The sequence below is a fragment of the Mobula birostris genome, chromosome 10, assembly GCF_030028105.1.
Source record: "Mobula birostris isolate sMobBir1 chromosome 10, sMobBir1.hap1, whole genome shotgun sequence".
In the NCBI taxonomy this organism is placed as follows: domain Eukaryota; kingdom Metazoa; phylum Chordata; class Chondrichthyes; order Myliobatiformes; family Myliobatidae; genus Mobula; species Mobula birostris.
In genome coordinates this window covers 29816729-29842625 of record NC_092379.1, presented here as the reverse complement: position 1 = coordinate 29842625, position 25897 = coordinate 29816729, and the positions used below count along the sequence as shown (strand labels likewise).

Sequence of the window (25897 nt, the reverse complement as noted above, 5' to 3'; positions counted from 1 at the left end):
CCATCCGTGAATGCTGATCAAAATGGTGATGCTGCTGGGAGCTAGCAAAGTGGACATGTTACTAGGCCATGAGGAATTGGCAATGTCAATGCGCAGTGACAAAATGTACGCTCACAGTGTTCCTAACCCTTCAAATTGACTGGCCAGACCACCCACCCCCAATTTGACCATATGATTGTACGATGACATATTGGCAACGTATTAGGCATTGACAAAATGGCTACCTGCATTCCCATCAAAATGGCCACCTATGCCTTCATCAAAGTGTCCCATCACCGCATCATCAGATTGGCTGTCTTTCACCATCATTAAGGCTGCAAGTGCCCTTACTAAAATAGCCATCTATGCCTTCATCAAAACGGCTCCACCCTTCGCTGGCACTGAATTATTAAAGACTCCTGCCAAGCCATTCGCTCGAGACCCAGATTCCTGGGCTGGAGAAGGACAGAGGGAGGGAGGGGCCAAGGTGGGGTGGCTGCAGAGGGTGGATGGAGCGATTGGAGAGGGGACTCATGAAAAAGGAGCGATTGGGGAATTGAGAACGCAGCACCGGCGGCTGGAGCACAAATGAGATAACCCTTACACTTACCTGGAGAAGGAAACCAACCACCCCACCACTCTCCCAACACAGGAAAATAAACCAGTTATGTGTTAATCCGTTCACATTCTGTACCCTGACCCCTAGAGAGAAAATCAGATTCGATGACAGACATCTGCCAGTGGCTCAGTGGAGAGCCTAGCCTCTTCCCCAGACTAATTTCCCTCTCCCCACACCATCTCATCCCATCCTCTGGCCCCTCCGAATAGCCTCGCAGGCCTTCAGCAGGAGATTTCCATGGTCTGGAAGGGGCTGGAGGGAAGTTAACTCTACCCACATCGCTACCCTATGACAGTACGACAGCAGCTGCAGGACTGGTCCAAGGGCGCCAGGAGTTATGCGGGAGCGAGGAAAGTGTGTCGTCTCTACCTTGGGCACTGTGCAATGGAGGAGAGGGAGGAATGAGGGAAGGGCAGGAGGTCAGGGGCAGAAGGGAGTGAGAGGTGGTTGTGAGAGTGAGGAGGAGAAAAGGGGTAGGGAGAATGGAGGGGAAATGGAAATAGAAGCAGTGCAAACGAGGATAGGGAAGGGTAGAGGAAGAGATTGGGAAAGCAAAGGCGTAGGGGTGAGGAAGGAGGAGAGGAAAGGGAGGGGAGGGGAACAGGAAGGGTGAGAGGGGAAAGCACAGGGGAGAGGGAAGTGTGTGGGAGAGGACAAGCAGGGCATGTGAGAGTGAGACGAACAGGAGTGGGTGAGAGATAGATTATCACCCTGGAGGTCTTTCCAATAACTTAGCATCCAACTCCTGGAACTCACTATACAGAACCTCATCTCTCTTCCTACCCATGTTATCGTACTTATATGAACCAGGGCACCTGACTGTTAACCTTCTCAGTTAAGAATTCTGAGGACTCGATACAATATGTCCCAGACCCAGGCAGGTAATCATTCGGGATTCTCGTTCTCGTCCACTGAACCTCATTTCTATTCCCCTAAATAACAAATCCTTATCAACAAAGCTCACCTCTTCTCCCCATTCCTTTCTTATCCAAAAGTAGAGACTCTTCACCGTTGTGAGGTTCCTCTGCACTCTGCAATGTCATCTCACACACACACACACACACACATATCCAAAGTGCTACACCTATTGTTGAGGGGGTTAGCCACAGGGGTACTCTGCACCAGCAGTTTAACCCCTTTCACCCTCCTGTCACCTAGTTGCGTGTCCCCTGCACCTTGGGTGTAGCTATCTGTCTGTAAGTCCTGCCTACCAGCCGCCACCCCCAGGCCTTCTGAATGATTTGGAGTTCATCCAGCTCCAGCTCCAACTACTCAACGCGGTGCGTTGGAAGTTGCAGCTGGATGCACTTCTTGCAGGTGAAGCCGACAGAGGCACAGGAGATCTCCCTGCCTTCTCATATCCTGCAAGAGCAGCATTTAAGTATCCCTTCTGGCATCCCTACTGCTCTGATCATAAAGAAGGAAGCATAAATAAAGGGGAAAAAAAAATCGACCTGCAGCTTTTCACTGTGTGGAATAAATTCTTCCCCTCCCTGCGGTAGTTGGATGACCTTTTACATGATCTGTGTTTCTAGATTCTCCCAAAGATGGAAACACCTTCCCCATGCCTACTCTTTCAAGATACCTGCCCTCCTCCCTAACCGCATTCCCAAGAATGAGACATGTCTCAGTCAGGTCCCTCTCCTTTTCCAAAATGGACAGAGTCGCAACCTGTTCAACCTCTCCTCGTGAGATAACCTACTCGCCCCAGGGAACGGTCAGGTAAACCTTCTCTGAACTGCTCCTGACATGTTAACACTACACCCCTCAGTAAGCCGTCCGCCATTGCCGCTGCCTTCTCGATGGGGTGTCTCATCACCCCGAGGCACAAGCTACCACCCCTCAAATACACATAGAAGATGGAACCACACAACAGGAACAGACCCCTCAGCCCCTCGATGTTGTGCCGAACTAGTGACGCCTAATTAAACCAATCGCTCCTGACTGCGTATGGCCAATATCCTTCCATGTTTACGAGTCTAGGCATCTCTTAAGCCATTAATTGTTCTATGCGTTCCACAGCTGCTTCGGATCAAAACGATCTGACCCCCAGATGGTGTGGAGAATTCTGCAACTTCTTACTAGATAGTGAATATACTTGGGTGAACCGCATTATGAAGCATCTCGACGCAAAGCGTAGACTGTTTATGCCCCTCCATAGTTGGTGCCTGATCTGCTGAGTTCCTGCAGCAGTTTGTGTGTGTGTGTGTTACTGGTGCCAAGACTGCACGGTGTGAGGGCCCTGGTGTAGAACACAGATCCTGGGGGGCACAGGAGCCAAGGCCCCTGGAAAAGGTGACAAAGGAAGTCTGTGGATGCCACGCTCACCTTTATTGCAAAGGAGTGCGGATGCTGTAAAGCTGTATGAGATATTGGTGAGACTGCACTGAGAGTACTGTGTGCAATGACCTGGGCCACATATTGATAAATAGGAATGGTGCAGATGGACACCTTAGTCGGTGATGGATGAGCAGGGCCGAAAGGTTTGTTTCCCTGCTGTATAACCCCATCTATAAACTCGATGGCAATATTGGGCTGTGCTGTCATGCAATATCCCCTGTAGCTGCTCTGGTGCAATGCCAGGAATGATCTCCACTGGACGAGGTTATCAATTCCAGTTGTCTCTCTCCCAGGACTTCTTCCTCAACTTTGAGGAAGAAGATTCCAAACACTCACCAAGAATTCAATGTTAAATCACAGAAAGTCTTTTATCTAAACAAATAGTGTCTTCCAACCTGCCATGTAAACCAGGATCTGGGTCCCTGCACCCCCCGGGCTCCCAGAAGACGGCCACACGTACAGACTGGGACGTTCCCTTGTTGTGGAGGAGTTCCGGAGTCGCTGCAGTTGGAGGGCCAGCACCCCCTCTCCCATCAAGTCTCCGACAGGGCTGTGTCCAACATGGCTTTGAGCCCCCACTCCATCGGAGGAAGGTGAAGTTCTGAAGGTGAGCAATGGCAGTGCCTCAGGGTTCTGTCCCGGAGACACCGCTAGCGATCTGGCTCCCATCTGCTGCGGTGACCTCACTGGAGGGCGTGGGCAGGCGATCTCCCCATGAGCAGTTGCGGGCCCATCGGTAGCGATCCCTGTAGAGAAAAGGGTCAGGATGGGAGAGATTCCTACCCCCCACCACACCTCAACTGCCTGGTCCTGAAACATCTGCCCTGAGTCCCGTTGACGGTTGGAGGTTAGTTCTAATTCGGGCCTGTGTGTGTGGTGTGAAGGTGCAGGGGATAGGGAATCCGTGCCAGGGTGGGACTTTCTGTGAGAGGGAGAAGGAGAGGTGGAATGAGAGTGAAGCAGGGTGTGGGAGAGAAGGAGCAGGCAGTGTGGGAGAGAAGAGGGATTGAGATTTCTATAGCCTGCACACAGAAAGCTCCCACGAACCCATGTTTTTTTCTTGTGACGGGTGGGGTGTGGATGTGGATGCTTGAATCTTTTCCCATGTTAGTGGTGTTTATCCATCTGGGCAGAGGAGTTGCAATGTCCTGGATTTAGTGTCATCGCACCGTCTTCACCTCTGACTCCTCCCCTATTTCCTCCATCCAACCTTCCCTCTTCCATTTCACACTCATTGACCTCCCTACCCATCTTCAATCCTCCTGCCACTTCCCAGCTGTTTAATCCTCCCTCCCTCTCCTCCCCCTCCCTATTCCCCGCACATTCCCCTTCACCCTCCCGCTCACCACCCTCTTCTCCCCCATTACCTGCCACTTTTGCAGGACGTGAGCACCAAGTGCTGCAGTGTTCCATCGGGACAGCAGAGGTGGGTGTGGACGTGCCGCGGACGGCACAGGACGGGGCGGATTACCCGGGGCCAGTCTTCCCCCTCCACGCGTGCACCTCGTCTCAGCACCAGGTAAGAGAAGAGTTCCTGTTTCACACCAGGGTTCTGCGGGGCGGGGGCGGGGATGGTAGGAAGATGGGGAAGTGAAGGGGGTGAGAGAGGAAGGGAGAGTGAGAGTATGAGGGATCAGAGGGAGAGTGAGGAATGCGAGAGAGACAATGGTAAGGACACAGCTGAAGCAGAGTATTGAGATGTACAATGCTGCAGCTCATTCTCCACCCTGCCGGCATAACTAGTTTGGTTGATATCGCCCGTCACAACCACGGACTTGGCTGCACAGCAAATTTTGCAATTGTATCAGCTAATTATTACTTCATTATGGCAGTATCTCATTCCCTTCTCTTCATTGTAGCACTTGTTGAGACCAGAGCAAAGCAGAACAACGTTAGGTTGCCTGCTTACATTCGGCCTTGCCTGAGAAAGTGGAGTATCGAATCAACTGACGCTGAAGACAGGTGGCATCCGTATTATATTTAGAGTATTTAGGTATTCTTTTCAACTGCAGCGTTGGCATCTAGTTTTCCGTTTGGAAGTTTCAGTTAACGGCCCTGTTTGGCCTAACTTTGAGTGTTTTCTTTTCCCTGAAAATCCTGTTCACATTAAAGTCTGAACTATCGACCCACTTCAGTGTCTCTCTCTCTCTCCCCCTAAACTTGTGACATATTTGAACGTACTGACAGGAAGCTGACAAGCGCTACAATGAAAAGAAGGGAGTTAAATACTGCCATAATGAAATAAGAATTAGCTGACACTTGCATATTCACAAGCACAACAGCCAAGTCCATGGTTGTGACAGCCCCGGCCCACAAGCAGTAAAGGTTTGGGGAGGAGAAGCAGAGTTCCAGTCTTTAAGAACAGCTTCCCTGCCTCAGAGGAAATTTACAGGGTTAGCTAAATTCTCCTGCATACACCAGGTGTGGACTCCCCTGTGGCCTGTCTAACTGAGGAAAAGCAGCTGTTGAATTCTGCAGCAAAAGCCTTTGGGCAGCTCATGAGGAAGGGAGATGGACAGTCAGCATTTTGGATCAAGTCTGGCTGGCCCACTGTCCACTCACTGCATCCCCCTACGTCACCCACTGGCGAGTGAGCTGCACTACAAGTCACATGGCAGCACAGTGTGGTGAGAAGTCTGTACTGCAGTGGGAACGGAGACACTACTTGCTGGGAGATCCACACTCTGGAGAGAGTAACAGTGACACCAAGTGCTAGGAGGTCCACAAATTGAGGTCCAGTGATGGGAGGGCCATGTCATAAGCTCAGCAACAGCGCCTAGTGGTGGGATGCCAATACCACAGGTGACACCCATTCTTGGTTTTCTAAAGGACCTTTTGATGTGCAAATATATACTGTATATTAGTTATATATTCCTAATTACACAAAGGCAGGTGTAGCTTTACAGTGGAGCAAGGACTGAGTTCATCCCTGTGCCCCTGCAAATCCACTCAGAATTTACACCTCACACAGATATTGAACTGGGATGCATGTGCACACACTCAAAGTACCAGATGTCAGGATTGAGTCCAGATTGCTGGGTCGGCAAGGCAGCGAAACGAACCCTGCAGAGCCAGACAAATGGGTATTGCTGTGGCTCTTGGGCTTCTAGGTCCAGGTCCGAGTCGTGAGTACTCACCCAGGAGAATGGCAGTGGATGGTAAGCTTGACTGAAGTTACATGGCTGTGGGACACTGCCTGCCAGTTTGGGACATGCCAGGTCGTGGGAACACTGTGTGAGAGAGAAGAATGTGGGGAATAGGGTGGAGGGGAGAGAGAAGGTGCAAGGGATAGAGATGTAGAAGACCAAAGGGTGGGGTCAAGGAGCGGTTGGAAGTGTGGAGAGCAGGTGGTGAAATGGGAAAAGGGAGGGGGTATGAGGTGAAGGAGGGAGGAGAGCAGGAGTGGGATGAGAGGGGTATGAACAAGGGGGTCAGTGAGGGTTGTGAGAGCAAAGGGGGAGGGAGAGGGGGTAATGAGGGTGCACAGGGGTTGAGTGAGTGAGAAAGGAGGGAAGGTAGAATGAGAGTGGAGGGGGGGTTAGAGAGTCACAGAGGCAGCAGGAGATACAAGTTACAATCATTGATCCACCATGCAAAAGAAATTTATTTTTACAAACAACAGTGATGAATGTCCAAGAATTGCACCAGATACCGATCCCTACTCACCGGGGCGAAGACATGACCGAAAGGCTCTACATCTGCCTGTGGAAAGAGTATGAAAAGCGATGAATGCAGGAGTAGACAGATGTGATGCTTGTTGCTCGGGATGGTGGGGCGGGGCGGGAGAGATCATGGGGATGGGAGGTAGGAACCATGCTAGGTTGAGGCAGATTAGGGACCTGACAGAGGAGAAGGGGTGAAACGTTAGATGGGACGTTACTGAGAGGAGGATCACGATCAGCTGAGACTCACCGTCAGGACCAGGTTGCGAGCCTCCATCAGAATCTGGTGGCCATCTCGGGTCCCGTTCTCGATCAGCACCTTGAGGGTGGGGGAGGAAGGGAGGGGTGGGAAAATAAGTTCAGAGATGATATCAAGGGCCCTAGAGACCCTCCCCCCGCTGCCTTCACTAAAAAAACCCACCAACACCAAGTCCTGGTCCAGAGGTTCAGGCACCACCCACCCCAACCCACACCAGTTCTGGGCTCACCAGAAAGCCCTGCGTCTTCCTCCACAGGGTCTCGAGCACACGGCAGCGATCCGCACAGGTAGGCAGCTCAGACAGGGAGTAGGCAGACACAACCAGATCAAACTTCACCTGGGAGAGAGTTGGCCGGGTGGGGATGGAAGAGGAGGTGGGGCAGGAGAGGGACAGAAAGAGAGTGGGAGGAATTTGGAAAGAGAGATAGAGGGTAGGGATTAAGAAGAGGTGGGCAGACAGTTGGGGAGGGGGTTGAGTTAGGTAGGTTTTTGGAGAAGGAGGTTGGGAAATGGAGAAGGACAGGAAGAGAAAATGTTAGCTCTCTATTCTCTGGGAGTACAACTGCTCGTGAACAGGCTCCATACTGCCACCCCCCCCCCCCCGCCACCCAGACCATGCACAGCTCATGTGTGCCCTCATCACCCTGCCGACTCTACACCCCCACCACCCATTTGGCCGACACAGTTTGGGTGTCTCACACTGTCGCCCCCTCCCAATGGCCTTGATAGCCACCCATGATTGTCAGAACATTCCAATGACCCAGACACCATCCAGAGCGAAGCCTTTTCTGATCCTAAACTGCAATCTTCCCTTCAACCTGCCCGGAGCTTCATATCCACAGTTACCATCCCAAACAAGAAAACTTCCCTCTTCCTGCATCTCTCCTTGGAGTTATAGAGTCATACAGTACAGAAATAGGTCCTTTGGCACATCAGGTCAGTGCCGAAACACTGAAGCTGCCTTCGCTCATTGTCCTGCACCAGGACAATAGCTCTTCATATGCCTACCATCCTTGTACCTATGTGTATACTTCTCTTAAAGTCAAGCTCACATCCACCACTTGTGCTGGCAGCTCATTCCACACTTTCATGACCCACTCAGAAAAGAAGTTTCCTCTCATGTTCACCATAAACTTTTCATTTTTCACCCTTAACCCATGACCTCTAGTTGTAGTCCCACCCAACCTCAATGAAAAAAGCCTGCTTGCATTTACACTAACTATACCCTCAATTTTGTATACCTCTAACAAATTTCTCCTCAATCTTCAGCATTCCAAACAATAAAGTCCTCAACTATTCAATCTTACCTTTTAATTCAGGTCCTCCAGTCGCAGCAACATCCTTGTAAATTTTTTCTGTACTCTTTCAATCTTATTTACATCTTTCCTGTACATAGGTGACCAAAATACTGCACTAGACCTCACTAATTTCTTACGCAAATTCAAAATGAAAATGCCTCTTCTGTATTCAGTACTTTGGTTTATGAAGGCCGACGTACCAAAAGCTTTCTTTACCACCCTACCGACCTGTTACGCCACTTGCAATGAATTATGGACCTGTGTACCCAGATCCCCTCACTCCTTAGTGCCCTACGTTCACTGTGTAAGACCCAACATTGTTGGTCTCCAGTCAGAGAAACAACCATCACCCACCACTCTCTGGCTTCTCCCACAAAGCCAATTTAGGACCTGATCTAGAACGCTGACCAACTGAACCTTCTTAACCAACCTCCCATGCGAGACCTTGGCAAATACCTTGCTAAGGTCCAAGAAGACAACATCCATTGCCTTGAATTCATCAGCTTTCCTGGCAACATCCTTTGAAAAAAAGTTTTGTTCAACACAATCTACCATGCAGGAAGCCATGCTGTCTATCCCTAATCAGTCCATGTTTATCCAAATACTCATTTATCCAGTCCTTTAGAATACCTTCCAGTAAATTTTCCAGTACTGATGTCAAGCTCGCCAGCCTATAGTTTCTTGGTGTATTTTTAGAGCCTTTCTTCAATAGCGGGTCAGCATAAGCTATCCTTCAAATTTTCTGTACCTCACCTGTCGCTAAGGATGATTTAAATATCTCAGGTAGGACCCCTGCTATTTCCACACTTGCTACCCTTGTGGTCTGAGGGAACACCTTGTCGGACACATGGGATGTATCCACTCTAATATTCCTCAGGACTGCAAACACCTCCTCCTCTGTAATCATTGTAGGGTCCTTGATCAATGATGCTTTGTATCATTTCTGTAAAATCTCTGGCCATCTCCTGAGTAAATACAAATGCAAAAAGTCCATTTACGATTTCCCACATCTCTTTTGGCTCCACACATGGATTACCATTCCGATCTTTCAGAGGACCAATTTTCTCCTTTGAAATCTTTTTGCCCTTAACAGATCTGTAGAAGTGCTCGGGATTCTCCTTCACCTTGTCTGCGAGGGTTCTTTCCTGATTTCTTAAGTGTTCCCTTACATTTCTTATATTCCATAAGTACCTCCTTTCGTCCTACCTTGCTATATCTGCTATGCACCTCCTTTTTTTTAATTAGGGCCTCAATATCTCTTGAAGGCCAAGGTTCCTTCAAACTGTTATCTTTACCTTTTATTCTGACAGGCACATACAAGTGTTGTACTCTCAAAATTTCAATTTTGAAGACCACTCACTTAACAATTACACCTTTCCAAGGAAAGGGCCTGTCCCAATCCACACCCACCGGATGCTTTCTGATACCTTCAAAATTAGCCTTTCTCCAATTTAGAATCTCAATCCACAGACCAGGCCTATCCTTTAGCATATTTATTTTAAAACTAATAGCATTGTAATCACTAGATGCAAAGTGTTTCTCTCCAGAAACTTCTGTCTTCTTCCCTGTCTCATTCCCAAATACCAGAGCCAGTACTGCACACTCTCTCGCTGGGACTTCTATCCACTAATTAAGGAAACTTTCCTGAACACATTTGACAAAGTCTATCCCATTGGGTCCTTTTACAGTATGAGAGTACTGGTCAATATGCAGAAAAGTTAAAATCACCTACAATAACAACTTTATGCTTTTCGTAGCAGCATGCGATCTCTCTACAAATTTTGTCCTCTAAATCCTGTAGACTGTTGGGTGGATTATAATATAGCCCCTTTAATGTGGTCATACCTTTTGTTATTACTCAGTTCCACCTATAACACCTCACAAGACAGGTTCTCCATTCTGAACTTACTGAACAGTGAGGTGACATTTCCCTGATTCATAACCCCACCCCTCCTCCTGTAATCCCTGGCACTATATTGCATCTAAAACAATGGAACCCGACGGTGTTGAGCTGCCAGTCCTCCCCCTTCTGCAACCAAGTCTCACCAATCGCTACAATATCACAATTCCATGTGTTGATCCATGCCCTGAGCTCATCTGCCTTTCCTATTACTTACAGTGAAGCATCTTGCATTACAGCTCAGGGCATTAGTCGCACCAGGCTCTACCTTTTGATTGCTGACATTGACTGAGGTCTAATGAACATCTGTCTCTACAGCCTCTCTACTATCAGTTCTGGCATTCTGGTTTCAAATCCCCTGCAACTCGCATTTAACCCCCTCCCACCCCCGCCACCACCATGCAGCATTATCAAATCCTCCCATCAGGATATCAGTCCTCCTCTAGTTCAGGTGCAAACCATCTCTTCTGTACAGGTCCCACTTTACCTGGAAGAGAGCCCGATGATCCAAAAATCTGATCCCCTCTATCCTATACCAGCTCTTTAGCCATGTGCTGATCTGTAAAATGCTCCTAATTCTGGCCACACTGCCACGTGGCAAAGGTAGTAATCCCGAGATCACAACCCTGAAGGTCCTGCCCTTTAAATGAGCAACTAACTCCCTGAATGCAGAACCTCGGTACTTTTCCTACTTATGTCATTAGTACCTACATGGACCAGGACCTCCGGCTTAAGGATGCTGCTGATTTGATCCATGATGTCCCAGATCCTGGCATCCAAGTGGCAACATACCATGCAGTAATCTCGTTCTTGTCCACAGGATCCCTGTTCTGGTCCACCAAACTAATGAATCCCCTCAAATCACATCTCGCACCTTCTTCCCCTTCCTTTCAGAGTCACGGAGCCAGACTGCCAGAGACATCCCTCTGCTAAGTCATCCCCTGCAAGGGTATCCAAAGTTGTATATCTGTTGTTGCGGAGGATGGCCAAATGGGTACGATGTACTGGTTGTTTAATCACTTTCCCACTCCTGATTGTCACCCAGTTTCCTGTGACCTGCACCTTGAGTATAACTACCTCTCTAATGTCCTGTCTATTACCCCCTCGACCTCAGTAATGACATTCAGTTCCAGCTCAAATTCAGACTCCTTAATGTGGCATCTTAGAAACTACAGCTGGATGCACTTCTCACAGGAGTGGTCAACAGGGACACTGAAGGTCTCCTTGCCCTCAAACATCCTGGAAGAGGAGCATTCAACCATACTGCCTGGTGTCTCTACTGTTCTAACTGAGCAAACATAAAAAAAGAGAAACATTAAATAAACTTCAGGGGAAAAAAATCTACCTACAGCTTTTCGCTAAATGAAGCACTGAAGTCTCTCCTCAATGAAGCACTGAAGAGCTAAAGTCTCAAAATCCTCACTCTAACACTGTCCACTCCAATGTTGACTGCTCTGCTTGCCCCTGCCTTATTTTAATTTGTTCTGGCCAATCAATCTCAATCGCTGATTGGTTACTACTCAAAACACCGAACTGCCGGGAGTCGATGCCTTGGTGAACCGAAGTGAGTAATGTCTTCTAACTCTTCCAATCTCCCATTGGTCGCTGGTCCCTGTAACTTCTTTCTCCCTCATTCCCTTTTTAGTCCTAATGCCCCACTGCGCTCAACCCTCCACCCTCAGCACCCTGATTCCTCAAACGTCCATCAACACCTAAAGAGATCCGGCCTCCAACACTCTCGGAGGCAGAGAATTCCCCAGAATCACCAACACTCAGGGAAGAACTTCCTAAGCTTTTCCAATGTAAATAAAACCCGTCTCTGTCAACCCTCTCATCAAGACACCACGGAAAGAATCCTATCCAGACGCAACACGGCTTGGTACGGCAGGTGCTCTGCCCGTGAATGCAAGAGCCTGCAGAGTTGTGGACACAGCTCAGCACATCACGGAAATCAGCTTGCCCTCAGTGGAGTCTGTCTACACCTCGTTCCCTCAGTCAAGTGGCCAGTACAATCAAAGACCCTCTCCATCTTGAACATTCACTCTCCTTCACCCCTTCCATTTGGCAGAAGACACAAAAGCCTGGAAGCATGTACCATCCAAGACAGCTTTAATTGCACTGTTATCAGACCATGAAATGGCCCTCATGTACAATAATGGACTCTTGACCCGAAAATCTACCTCGCTGATTGCCTGCACTGCACGTTCTCTGTAACTGTAATAGTTCATTCTGCAGTTTGTAATTGCTTCTGCCTCGTACAACCTCGATGTACTGATCTGGTCGAATGGACTGCAACAAAGGCATGCAAAGATTTTTCACTGCACCTCGGAACGTGTGCCAATAATAAACCAATCTACACGGAAGGATAATGACAGGTCACTCACAGGGACTGAGGGATCACCTATCCCTACGAGCTAGGGACAGGGGGACGGGTTGTCACAGTTTACCAGGACAACAGTAAGGGAGGGGGTGTGGCAGGCCCCTTGCCATTTGTAACCCACCTTGGGCGAGACAGGGAGGAAGTGCCGGAAGTAGACGCCCCTGCTGTGCTCTGTCTCCACATCGCTGCCCCCTAAAGTGAGGAGAGAATCGAGTGTCAGTGGAGTTGCCAAGTGGGGCAAGGGTGCCGGCTGAGGAGGGGCGCCTGATGCAGGGAATCGGCAGAACAGCACGTGGAGTGGGGAAGAAAAGCAGGTAGGCTGAGTGCAGGAGGCTGAAACCTGGAGGACTGTGCTCAGTGTTGGTTCCCTGCCATCAGAAGGATGTTGTGGATGAGCTTCTGAGGCTTTACAGACCACACTTAGATCACCATGAAAAACACGCACACACAAACCGGCTGAACTCAGCAGGCCAGGCCGCATCTGTGTAAGGAAATAAACGGCTGATGTTTTATGCCAAATCCCTTCATCAGGACCCATGAAGTCATATCCTGGGAGAGGAAGGGGGAAGAAAAGGGGAGGGGGGAGAGGGGAGTGAAATGTAAAGTGTTAGTTAACTTGCTTGTCAAAAGCCACTTCCACTGTGCCAATTTGTTGACTACTGCAACTCTTTCCCACTGGCTGCCTTACATGCCTTAGTGCCAATGTCTGGTTCTGGGCACATCAGGGGTATAAGAATAGCACATGCGAGAGACTCCCCAGCTTTCCATTGTCTCCAGAGGCTCATCTTCACACTGAGGTCATGATCAGTGATGAAGAACAATTGGGAAGTTGGTGGTGGGAAAGATGCTGGAGTCAATTATAAAAGATGAAATTACGACACATCTGGATAGCAGTAACAGGATCGGTCCGAGTCAGCATGGATTTACGAAGGGGAAATCGTGCTTGGCTAATTTTCTGGAATTTTTTGAGGATGTAACTATGAAAATGGACAAGGGAGAGCCAGTGGATGTAGTGTACCTGGACTTTCAGAAAGCCTTTGATAAAGTCCCACATAGGAGATTAGTGGGCAAAATTAGGGCACCTGGTATTGGGGGCAGAGTACTGACATGGATTGAAAATTGGCTGGCTGACAAAAAACAAAGAGTAGCGATTAACGGGTCCCTTTCGGAATGGCAGGCGGTGACCAGTGGGGTACCGCAGGGTTCAGTGCTGGGACCGCAGCTGTTTACAATATATATTAATGATTTAGATGAGGAAATTAAAAGTAACATTAGCAAATTTGCCGATGACACAAAGCTGGGTTGCAGTGTGAAATGTGAGGAGGTTATGAGAATACAGGGTGACTTGGACAGGCTGGGTGAATGGGCAGATGCATGGTTGATGCAGTTTAATGTGGATAAATGTGAGGTTATCCACTTTGGTGGTAAGAACGGGAAGGCAGATTATTATCTAAATGGAGTCAAGTTAGGAAAAGGGGAAGTACAACGAGATCTAGGTGTTCTTGTACATCAATCACTGAAAGCAAGCATGCAAGTACAGCAGGCTGTGAAGAAAGCTAATGGCATGCTGGTCTTCATAACAAGGGGAATTGAGTATAAGAGCAAAGAGGTCCTTCTGCAGCTGTACAGGGCCCTGCTGAGACCACACCTGGAGTACTGTGTGCAGTTTTGGTCTCCAAATTTGAGGAAGGACATTCTTGCTATTGAGGGAGTGCAGCGTAGGTTCACAAGGTTAATTCCCGGGATGGCAGGACTGTCATGTCAAAAGATTGGAGCGACTCAGCTTGTATACTCTGGAATTTAGAAGGCTGAGAGGGGATCTTATTGAAACATATAAGATTATTAAGGGATTGGACACGCTGCAGGCAGGAAGCATGTTCCCGCTGATGGGTGAGTCCAGAACCAGAGGCCACAGTTTAAGAATTAGGGGTAGGCCATTTAGAACGGAGTTCAGGAAAAACTTTTTCACCCAGAGAGTGGTGGATATATGGAATGCTCTGCCCCAGAAGGCTGTGGAGGCCAAGTCGCTGGATGCTTTCAAAAAAGAGATGGATAGAACTCTTAAAAGATAGTGGAATCAAAGGTTATGGGGATAAGGCAGGAACTGGATACTGATTGTGGATGATCAGCCATGATCACAGTGAATGGCGGTGCTGGCTCGAAGGGCCGAATGGCCCACTCCTGCACCTATTGTCTATTGAAACTGTGCTGTAAGTTTTGGAGGGCCCAGGTGTTGAATGTTTAATTTTGTAGTTGTGTAACTTAAGAAGATATACTGAAATACCTCTGTTACTGAATGTAAAGTTTGATAGTTTTTGAAATTTAGGGTAGTTTAGATGAGTACTTGCTTGACTTAGATGTTTGGTCAAAATTTTACTGTTTATCTGTAAATAAATGGTTAACGTGCTTATTCGTAATCAGTGTGCTGTGCCTCACATATCAAACTAGTCAACCTGCTTCCCCACACCATTTGGCACTGTGAGCAGGATTTGGTGATTGAACGGAATATCTTTATTAGCTTTTATAAGAGAATGAAGTACCAAGTCCCAGGGTGGATTGACAACAGTGCGGGATTCAGGAGTATCACAAACCCACTGGCAGACTACGGGACACAAGTAGACTGGTCAGGCAAGTTGGACTCCCGCAGAGTGAAAACTGGACACCACATAATGTCCATACTGAAGAAGGCAAGGTTCCCCAGGAGGAAGGAGAGCCAGAGGGATGCATTCTGACTGACAGCCATCGTAAGGCACCAGCATGACACAATCGCACAAAGAGAAGAGGAGACAGTAGGGCTTAAGAACAAAGTGGAGGTGCTGCATCAGCACTGCGTCAGCATGGGGGAAGTCATCAGGTCGGCACAGTCCCACGCCACAGAGCTGGATGACAAGTGTACGGAGATAGCCTTTCGGCTAATGGAGATGCAAAATCTAAAGGCTAATCGGCAATCTGGTCCCGTTAAGGTCCAAGCCTTGATGCATCAGGATAATGATCCCAACGCAAGGATGGGGGATGGGGATGTCTGGCTGGATGGTGAAGATGAAGAGAGGATAGAGTGGAATCCTATAATTCTCCCTCAACATGGCTGTCCCCTCCCCTAAGCACCAGGGACAGTGTAGGCCAGGCCGGTTATCACGAAGTCCCATACCCGTCAGGTGGGACAGGAGGAAGATGATGTACAAGAATTAGTACAATTGGCCCCTTCATGACAACAGAGATCAGGGAATTCTCTGCTAAGGAATTGGCGAGTTTAGATGATATGTCCAGACAGAAGCCAGGAGATCCTCTGGCCAAGTGGTTATTGATGATGTGGGATGGTGGGATGGGGGGATGGGGAGAGGGGGGTCCTGAACTGAGTACCTGATAGAAAGTGGCATTTTAGAGGGCTTATGATCCCAGCACACGGTCAATAATGCCCTGACGATGCTGCTCCTTACCCAGGACATCATGCATCATTTCATGTTGCGGTTGGCAAGTAGCATACAGAGCTTTCATCACCAATTGAGGGGACATCCTCAGTGCACAGTTATTGGTGGTTCTCTCTGGGAACGCTCATGCTTATATAGGCCCCTGTTTGCTTGCATCGGTCCTGATTGGCTACCCTTTCAGTTTACCTTTGAATTCGACCGGCTCACATTTAGGGGAACCCAAACTGGCAATACAGAGACCATCCGCTGTCACTGATCTCAGTACAGGAACACCGTACTGAAGGACACCGCAGAGTTTCTGACGCAGGCAAACACAAAGCAAGCACAAGAATTTTTAGAAGCATCGTTCTCTTCTGATAACTCCATAAACAGACATATCAAAATAGACACTATCTACAAAACCCTAAGGAACAAAGAAACACCAGCCAATAGAATTCATGATGAATCATCTGCAAGTTCAGTTAACACTGAAAATCAAACGCCTCAGACCGAGCTACCAATATTTACCATAATGCACCATTCAGGGACAGGTACCCTTCCCTCCCTGAATGGGATTTAAAACCCAGGGCGAAGTGCAGCACAGTAGAGGAAAGGACTACAGCCCTTCACCAGTAGGCTCTAATTACAGGTAATACAGTTAGATTGATAGTCAGCCTGAGGATTCTGAACTCTATCCTGCCATCACAGGGCATCGGCTCCCTACTTGAAAGGAGTGGTGCTTTCTTCAATGGGCTGGCAGTCCAGTGTCCTGCAAACGCAGCCATTCAGTTGTTGGAAGGTTTTGGAACTTGTAGAGGAAGGTGCGCCTTGCCGGGTACAGAAGTTGGGTAAACAGATGTTGAATGAGGGATCCTGTATGATCCATAAGGAAATGCGTTTGGCCCGTTGCTCAGAGCCTGAAGGAGCAGATAAATGGGGCTCCCACTCCTGCCCTCTGTGCAATGTGGAGGAAGCACTGAGGTCAGGAAAGCATTGTGGGGGAAGAGTCAATTTGGAAGCACTCTCCTGAAAAGGGCTCATTCTGTCCTCTGCTGAATTCCTTACATTCTGTTCAGGATTCCTCCTATCCTTTGGTGGAAGCCCAACAAAAAGCACCGGCAGACCATTAGTGGCAGGGGGCGTCATGGGAGTTGGGTGTCACCTACCCGTCCTACCCCCGTGAGGAGTGGCTCATTTCGCCTACAACCTCTCCCCCTATAATCAAGTGTGAGTGGTTTGAATTCAGGAAAAATGTCATGTGAGGAGTGGCCACGCATGAGTTTTCTTAAGTGTATGCATGTGTGAGAGTGCAAAGTCTGCCTTCTGTTTGTTAAATCTATATCAGAAGGGTGTTTAAATTAATCCTATGCTTCAGTGAAAAATGAGACCCACTGATATAAGTTTTTATCTTTTAAGAGAGCTGTGTATTTAAGTGGCTCGGTGACTGTTTTTTCTCAAACAAGACAAAATCTGCAGATGCTAGAACTAAAATGGATGGCCACTGGGAGATCCCACTTGTTCTGGTGAACGGAGTGCAGATGCTGGGTGAAGCAATCTCCCAATCCACACTGGGTCTCGCCAATGTACAGGAGGCCACACCAGGAGCACTGAACACAGTAAATGACCCCAATAGACGCACAGATGATGTGTCACCTCACCTGGAGGGACTGCTTAGGGCTCCGGATGGTAGTGAGGGAGGTGGTGTAGGAGCAGGTATAGCACTTGTTTCACTTGCGAGGATAACTGCCGGGAGGGAAATCAGTGAGGAAGGACAAAAGGAAATGGGAGTCGCGTAGGGAGCCATCCCTGCAGAAAGCAGAAGGTGGGTGGGAGGGAAAGGTGACTGGGAGACAGCTTCGCCGAACATCTACGCTCCGTCTGCCAGAACAAGCGGAATCTCCTAGTGGCCACCCATTTTAATACCACTTCCCATTCCCATATGCCCACTGTCATGATGGGGCTACACGTACGTTGCAGGAACACCTTATATTCTATTCGGGTAGCCTCCAACCTGATCGCATGAACATTGATTTCTCAAACTTCTTGTAATGCCTCCAACCCCCGCCCCCACCCCACTCCTCCATTTCCCATCCCCTTTTCCCTCTCTCACTTCATCACACCAATCAACTTCCCAGCACTTTACTTCATTCCTCCCCCTCCAGGTTTCACCTATCTCCTGGTGGTTCTCTCTCTGCTCCCCCCACCTTTTAAATCTACTCTTCAGCTTTTTTCCCTCCAGTCCTGCCGAGGGGTTTCGGCCCAAAACTTCCACCATCTTTTTTTCCATTGATGCTCCCTGACCTGTTGAGTTCCTCCAGCATTTTGTGTGTCGCTCAGTAGTCTTTTCCTCTGATTTCTGGAAAATATGATAGTTCTTCACCGTGGGATTTAACTGTTTATTCTAAGTTTTGAAGGTTCTGAAAAAAGAGAAGTACAAACCTATAGTTTTGTTTGTCCTGTCTGTATATTTAGTTTGTAACTTTTATCTCTTTCCCATGGAATTAGTTTTAGGGAGTGACCCAGATTTCACTTTGCCTATGTGAAAATCAGTTTAAAGTGATGGAAACCTGTGCATCTTTATTCCAGATACGAGATGCCCACATTTCATTGGGAAATGGGCATTTAGTTCATATTTTGGAAGATTGGGAGATTTAGGGAGCAATACTAAAAGTTGTTGTTTTTAATAACGATTGTTTTCTGTCTAAATACCCAGTGACGAATCAGGAGCGAGTGAGACTGTGTCTCCCTACATACAGAATGGGAAGCTGATGGCAATGGTGATGACGCTGCCTTGTGGTGGAAGTTCCTATAACACATTCCTGTGGATAGCATACGAATATGCAAACACAACTAATGTGTCATATTGCTGGATTTGTACAAGGACTCCTAATCACACCACAGAAGGGAGGCCATTAATATTGATCCTTTTTGATACAAGGAAAAAGACCACTGGGGGGAATTGTCCAGCTTCTCAGGATTTAGAATTCTGATTTGGGGCAAGGAGGGAGTAGTCTATTTCAGCCAACTTCACCCCACACTATGGTAGCAGCCTTAAGGAACATGAGCCTTGCTACCACCTACCCCCCCCCCCCCAATGTGGTAAATGCTTTATGAATCCCTTTATACGATTTGTTTAACTCAATGTTCCCACTCTGAAAGTAATTTCCCACCCAACAGGGAAGGTAAAGGAGTGTTGGCATAGGCGTAATGATGAGCACAGGTCCAACCAGTCAGTGTGATACAGTGAGTGTGAGCAGGAATAGTATCCCGCTGAATGGTGCTGTAAAGGTGGACAGTAACTGGATATGTAGCTCCCCCCGAGTTGGTACAGCTGTTGCTACTGTAGATATGTGGTGTCCTACACACACCACCTCAGTGCATTGGATGAACACCCTGCCCACGCTGGTCGACGTAGTAAGAAAGCTGCAACGGCGGCTGAAACAATTTGGATGGCCTTATGTTACCTACGTGTGGAGAAAGGTGGGACTTGTGATATTACCGGCCAAGAAGGCTGCACCTACATTCCTGACGAGTGGGGACATCACTCACCTGATCACATCCAACAGTTCATGGATAAGGTGCTAGTGGACTGCTGTAGTACACCGGGGGCGGGGGGTGGGGGGAAGGTGACTATTGCATTTATTGTACTGGGGATTGTACTTGTGTTTATGTAGTTTAGTGGGGTGTTTACCAGGGTCATACCAGTCTGAGAATTGTCATGGTGTTGTGCCTTTCAAGGGGTAGCATATAATGCGACCCATTCGAGGGATGCAACAGCTCTTTCCCAGTGGTTGCCTTGTGCGCTACAACACCGGTTCTGGATGCCTCAGGGATATATGAATAGGATGTGCAAGAGACTGACTGGATTTCCTTCGTCTCCAGAGGCTCCTCCTCACACTAAGGTCGCGACCAGTGCTGAAGAACCATTGGGAAAGAATAGTGCAGGTATAGGAGGGTCGACACATACACTGAGCTAAGTATCTGTTGAATATTTAGTTTTGTAGTTGTGTAACTTGGAGACACCTAATGAAGTACCTGTTGAGATTGAAGTGTTACTAATTATTTATAGTGCTGTAGATCTTGGAATTTAGAATGGCTTAGATGAGTACTTGCTTCACTTAGATGTCTGGTCGAATGTTTTACTGTTAGTAATTTAATGGTTAATGTGCTTATTTGCAATCAATGAATCCGCTTCCCCATAACAGGTAGGGATGGGGGAAATGGGAGAGGTGGGTAGGGTGGAGAGAGGAGGATGGGTTTCAGTGGAGAGGAAAGAGAGGGAACAGGGACAGAGAAGGAAGGGGGAGAAATCAGCGTAAAGAGGAGAGGGGCCACTGCGTAAAATTAAGTGGGTTGTACATTTATGACAGAAATGGGGGAGATATTTTCTCTCAGAGGGGTGAGTCATTGAAACCCTCTTTCCCAGGAGGCAGTGAGAGAAGAGACTGGGGATGTCCGTAATGCCAAAGACAGATCCACCATAGATGAGGTGGGGTGAGAGTAATGCCTTAGGTCCATGGCAACAGAGCAAGCTGGTGGGTGGGAGAGGCTGAGGAACTCAAGAGAAATTTGGAGAGGCGGGATACCATGGTTGACGTTGGTGCATAAGGATTGTGGAGGTGGGTTTGATGGGTACCAGTATGGATCAGATGGGAATTAATGGTGGGGAGCGGGGGTGTGTCAGTGCAACGATCCCACCCACCTACCTCTCATCAGGAAGTCGGCCAGCTGATGCATGGGTGGGGAGGTGTCCACACAGACAATCTCGCGGAGGGATGCGCCCCAGGCTCTGCGCCCTGCCCTGTGTGGGGAGGACACTGGCATCAGAGGGAGACAAAACACAACATCTCAGATGCAGAAAAAGTGGGGGTGGGGAGGTAGAACAGAGACAAAAATTTAAGGAGGGAAGCAACAGTGGGGAGAAGAAAAATCATGGCCCAAATACAATTACAACATCAACATCTGCATGAACTAGTCCTAGTTTATCCAACACGCCATTGCTTAGTGGGAGATCTACACCCCTTCTCTCCCATTGCTTCTCTCTACTCATCCTCTTTTCCTCCTCCCTCTCCCTTTTATTCCCAACCCCTCTCTACTCCCCTCGTTCCTCCCCCTCTACACTACCCTCTTCTCCTCCCTCCATTCTTCTTCCTTCCCTTTCTCCACTCTCTGGTTCCCTCTCTGCCCCCCTTCCATCTTGCTGCCATCGCCACCGCTCCCATTATAGAGGCTCACCAGGCAACTGTTCCAGTGCCCGATCCAAAGTCCAGGAGCGTACTGGGCTCAAACTCAGGGACTCGCTTCTTAATCTGAGAAACAAAGAGATGTCACAGGTCAGACACAGGGTGAAGCTCGCTCCTCATCATCCCATCACACTCTCTCACAGACAGGGTCAGACACAGGCTGGGGCTCCCTCCACACCATCCTATCGCACACTCCCAGAGTCAGACACAATGTCAATCTGTTCTGATTGACTTGAGAGAAATCAAGAAAAACTACTGTTTAAAGTTTAAAAGATACTTTGGAGAAGGTACCGAAGGTCCCCTAAACATCTGAGTGACTGGTTGTTTCAGTGTGGAGGATCCTTATGGAGTTTTTCCGCTTGTTTGGGCCGAGTCTGCTCCCAGCCACTAACTGTACCTTCACGCTGCGGCCACTGGCAACTCATCAGGAAGTATTTTTGCTCCGCAAGTGGAACAGAACCCCTCTAACACCCCTTTCCTCCTGCCTCATCATGCTTCTTAGTCAGTGTGGGTGTCGGGAGCATTTCAGACGTTCGACCTCCCACAGCCTGGGAGTTCTTTGAGACCAAATGGGACTGTCGAGTCCTGAGTGCCTTCGTACTGCCTCAGCAACAGAAGAGTCCTTTACCACCCTGCTGTTTAAAGGGAATTTGGACCGTCTGCAGCGTGCTCCAGTTCTTTTCGGGACCCGGAAGGTTCAGGTGGCCAGACCGATGGCTTCTGCTGACACTGCAGGAGAGGGCAAAATCTTCCATCCAGAAACACTACTCACTACAGGACTTTATCAGCAAACACTGCTACCTATATTTCTTGCTTCAGGCTGTTGTGCCACCATACTCCTGGGAGTTGCAGACGTCTGGGGAACTATACAAGGGCGGCTGCTTCTCTACCGTTGCAACACCCTGTTTCAGGCGGCGGAGGATGAACGCAAGGGGCAATTCAGTTTGTGCCCTGAAATAACTCTAGAACAGTGCTCAGGGGTCGTGGAAGACTTGGTTGGGGTAGGCGGTAATTTGGACTCTGAGAAAGAGTTCAGGAAGGCAGTCTCCGACCTGAGGAGTGACAATTTGGTGCACCAGACTCCCAACAGGGGGATCAGTCAGAGATATATTTTTGCAGATGGAGCTGGTGACGGGTCCCACGTGAGGGATCATCCTTGGGTACGTCATGCCCTTCATTCCTAATAAAGGCCTCCTTCCCCATCTAGTCCTCTTGGGACAAGTAAGATCACAGATCAGTACCATCAGGCACAAGTTTAAGAGACACACTCACTGTAGTGTAATCTGTTTCCAGCACTACCTGTTCATGCAGCTGTCACGGGAGGAGGAAGTTGAGGGCCAGTTTACTGTCCAGCTCAAAGGGGTAGACTACTGGGTGGACTGAAGCTCTGCGTGCCTGTGGTACCACGCGTGCAGGAAGGTGGAACACTTTCGAAGGCACTGCCCCAACACCTGGCCCAAGGAGGCCACTGCTGCCCCTGCCCATTCCTATCCTTGTGCCTGCTTCAGCCCCTATAGTTCCGGAGGGGGAAACGAAGGCTATGTGTAGCGAGGATGCGGCGCGAGACGGGGAGGAGACTGAGGGAGAGGAAGGCGATGCAGAAATCCAAACACATGAGGATGAAGGCCCCTGAGACTGTGGAGCTCCCTCCCATCCCTGTCCCTTGTACCAAGAAACCCACTTCCCGTGAAGGTCAGTGGGAGACTGAAGGAAGTGCGCGGATGGACGGAGTGATGGAAGCGGAGGATGCTGCTGGATTGGTGGCCCCTGTAACTGCGTACTCCTGCAAGCAGATGAGAAGGAGTTCTTCTCCCAATAGAGGAGAAACATGGATGCAAGGGATTCATCGGAGGGTGTGGGAATCCCAATGGAGGTTGGCTCAAAGACTGAACTGCTCATTGTGACCTCGAGCCTTGTGGTGGACAGAGTGTGTGTAAGGGATGGTGTTGCCCCTGATATGGTAATGGAAACTGTGCTGGAGCACTCCACCAAGGACCTGTTTGTTTGTGGCTCCTTAGAGGCAGGTACACGGGTAAAGATGGCAAAGCAGCAAAGAGCTTCTCTCATTCTCAGTATCCATCTCCCAATGGACCCCTAGAACTATACACGTCAAGGTCCACCTTGGGCCTGGCTCCTGAGGTGAGGGACGTACTCACTATGCTGACACAATCAACCCTTGGTTCACAAGGAATTCCTGGAAGTGATCCCTCTGTAGTTGTTCCTGGAGGTAGGGCTGAGTTGAAGGTGGATTCAGCAGGTGTGAGCAAGGTAGCTGCTGCACAGTGTGGGCTAGAAATACTCCTATCTGGTGGTACTCTTGGGGAGGAATATAGGGTCTCTCTGTGTAGTGAGGAGATAGAGGGAGACTCATTTGATAGTGAGACAATGGACATCCTCACCCCTCCAGAAAAGTCCCTGTTGATATCCGTTGAGGAGATCAAAGAGTTTATTCTCACCTCTAAGGGTAAGGAGCATTGGCCGAAACTAGCCTCCCTACACTGGTCCAGCATGCAGAGTCTTTGCGTGTCATCCTCAGACGGAAAGGGAAGGAAAGAAGAATGCTGTCTGGGAACGACAGGCAACAGCTTAAATCCTTCCTGCATGATCTGGTAAGGGACATCAGTGTAGTAGGCAATCTCACTCCTCCGAGGGATAGCCGGTCACAAGGTGGCTTTGATACCACTCGAGCACAGAGGGCAAAGAGCATGCTTGCTTTTTTTGGGGAGTGTTGGGTGGAATGTGGCTCTGCTCTCACCGGGAAGGATGCTGATGCAGAGGCCCAGTGTACTCCTGATATAAAGCTCACCATAGCTAGTCTCAATATGAATAGCAGCAGGGGTTCTCTCCACAGTTTAACAATCTCTCAGTCCTTACGGACTGGAGATATGGAGTATGTTTCCTGCAGGAAACTCATACCACACGAGGAGCCGAGTCCACTTTGCTCCTGGAGTGGCAGAGAGGGGTCTACGTGAGAGTCCTCAGATCCAACTTTAGTGGGGGTGGCAATCTTGTTGGCCCCAACTTTCTAGCTGCAAATCGTGAAAGTCCAGGATATCATTCCCAGCCGTCTACTCCAGCTGGTTGTGCACCTGGGTGGTGTACCATCCGGAGTGTTGCAGAACTATTAGGCGTCCACTCTGCTGTACTCGATCAAGCCTGGGGATTGCATCATTCTCAGGGGAGATTTCATCCATACCCTCGAGTGAAGGAACGCTCTGGTCTCCAATGTGACCCAGCATCGACAAAGAAGTTAAAGAAAGTTAAACTAGAATTCTTAATTAATGTGGTTTAATGCTCACTATATTTTTCTGTAACTGTTGAGAATCCTTGCACTTTTAGAGAGTAGCCTACCCTCCGGGGATGTTTGGTCTCGGTGGCATCAATGGGTGGGTCTCATACGGGTATATGGTATGGTTCTGTTTCTTAATTACTCTTATTCTTACAGTTCTTGCACTATTTTTATGCTCTGAGGTATTTATTATTTTTTTCTTTAAGGCATGATTAGTCACCTTAAGATAATCTCTTTGAATGTCAGGGGGATTAATTCTCCAAATTAAGAGGAAAAAAATTCTTACATATTTAAAGAGACATTCCACTGATATAACATTTATACAAGAGACTCACCTTTCTGATACAGAACATACAAAGTTAAAAAGGGATTGGGTTGGACAAGTTTACGATTCTTCATTTACCACAAAAGCAAGGGGAGTAGCTATGCTCGTCAATAAAAACGTGAGGTTTAAATTAATATCAACAGAAAAAGACAAGAACGGTAGACTTCTTTTAGTTAACTGTGAACTAAATATGAACAGGGTCACATTGATTAATGTATAGGGCCTCAACCATGATGATCCCGTTTTTTTTTAATAATTTGGTATTAAAACTTACAAGAGCTTAAGACCACAGTCTGGTTGGTGGGGACTTTAATTTGGTCTCAGACCCAGCTATGGATTGATCTACACCAAGATCTCTTAATTGTTCAAGGGCGGAGTCAGTCCTGGATCAAGGCATGACAGATCTGGGGTTTTGCGATGTTTGGCGTCAACTTAATCCAAATGTAAAAGCCTGTTCCTTCTTTTCAAATGTCCATGACTCCTATTAAGACATAGAAACATAGAAAATAGGTGCAGGAGTAGGCCATTCGGCCCTTCGAGCCTGCACCGCCATTCAGTATGATCATGGCTGATCATCCAACTCAGAACCCTGCACCTGCCTTCTCTCCATACCCCCTGATCCCTTTAGCCACAAGGGCCATATCTCACTCCTTCTTAAATATAGCCAATGAACTGGCCTCAACTGTTTCCTGTGGCAGAGAATTCCTCAGATTCACCACTCTCTGTGTGAAGAAGTTTTTCCTCATCTCGGTCCTAAAAGGCTTCCCCTTTATCCTTAAACTATGACCCCTCGTTCTGGACTTCCCCAACATCAGGAACAATCTTCCTGCATCTAGTGAACGCAGCAGGCCAGGCAGCATCTCTAGGAAGAGGTGCAGTCGACGTTTCAGGCCAAGACCCTTCATCAGGACTGCAGAATTCCTGTTGTTTGCGTTTAAATTCACTACTGCGAAGCCTCTTCCGGTGATGCCTACACCGAAGAAGTTTAGATCCTCTCTTCGACGGGAGTTCAGTGAAACCATCTCTCACTGCTCCCCATCTGTAATTTCTTTCGCTCTTCAACTTTTCGACCACACTTTGACTCAGACTCGCTATCACAGCCATATATCCTTTCTTGGAACGTGCCTCCGTCGCCAACTTACTCCAGTTGGCTTTAAGATTTGTTTCCAAGCCTCTCAATTTGGACCTTCTGAGGA

At 48.4% G+C, this 25897-nt stretch overlaps 1 protein-coding gene across 5 annotated transcripts in view; it reads right to left on the bottom strand.

Moving 5' to 3' along the window:
• Positions 1 to 3298: 3298 nt before the first annotated feature.
• mettl17 (methyltransferase like 17) overlaps positions 3299 to 25897 on the bottom strand; it is a 42757-nt gene continuing 20158 nt past the window's right edge. For 2 of the 5 annotated variants that reach the window (XM_072270098.1, XM_072270095.1), the window contains exons 5-13: positions 21080 to 21153; positions 20551 to 20645; positions 12559 to 12629; positions 7089 to 7196; positions 6851 to 6919; positions 6605 to 6640; positions 6076 to 6168; positions 4306 to 4490; positions 3299 to 3684 (exon numbers count right to left, since the gene is read on the bottom strand). In XM_072270098.1, the coding sequence (XP_072126199.1) occupies positions 3564 to 3684; positions 4306 to 4490; positions 6076 to 6168; positions 6605 to 6640; positions 6851 to 6919; positions 7089 to 7196; positions 12559 to 12629; positions 20551 to 20645; positions 21080 to 21153 (852 nt within the window). In that variant the 3' untranslated portion in view covers positions 3299 to 3563. Of the gene's footprint in view, positions 3685 to 4305; positions 4491 to 6075; positions 6169 to 6604; positions 6641 to 6850; positions 6920 to 7088; positions 7197 to 12558; positions 12630 to 20550; positions 20692 to 21079; positions 21154 to 25897 lie in introns of all 5 variants that reach the window. The other 3 variants (XM_072270096.1, XM_072270097.1, XM_072270099.1) reach the window with 3 other exon arrangements.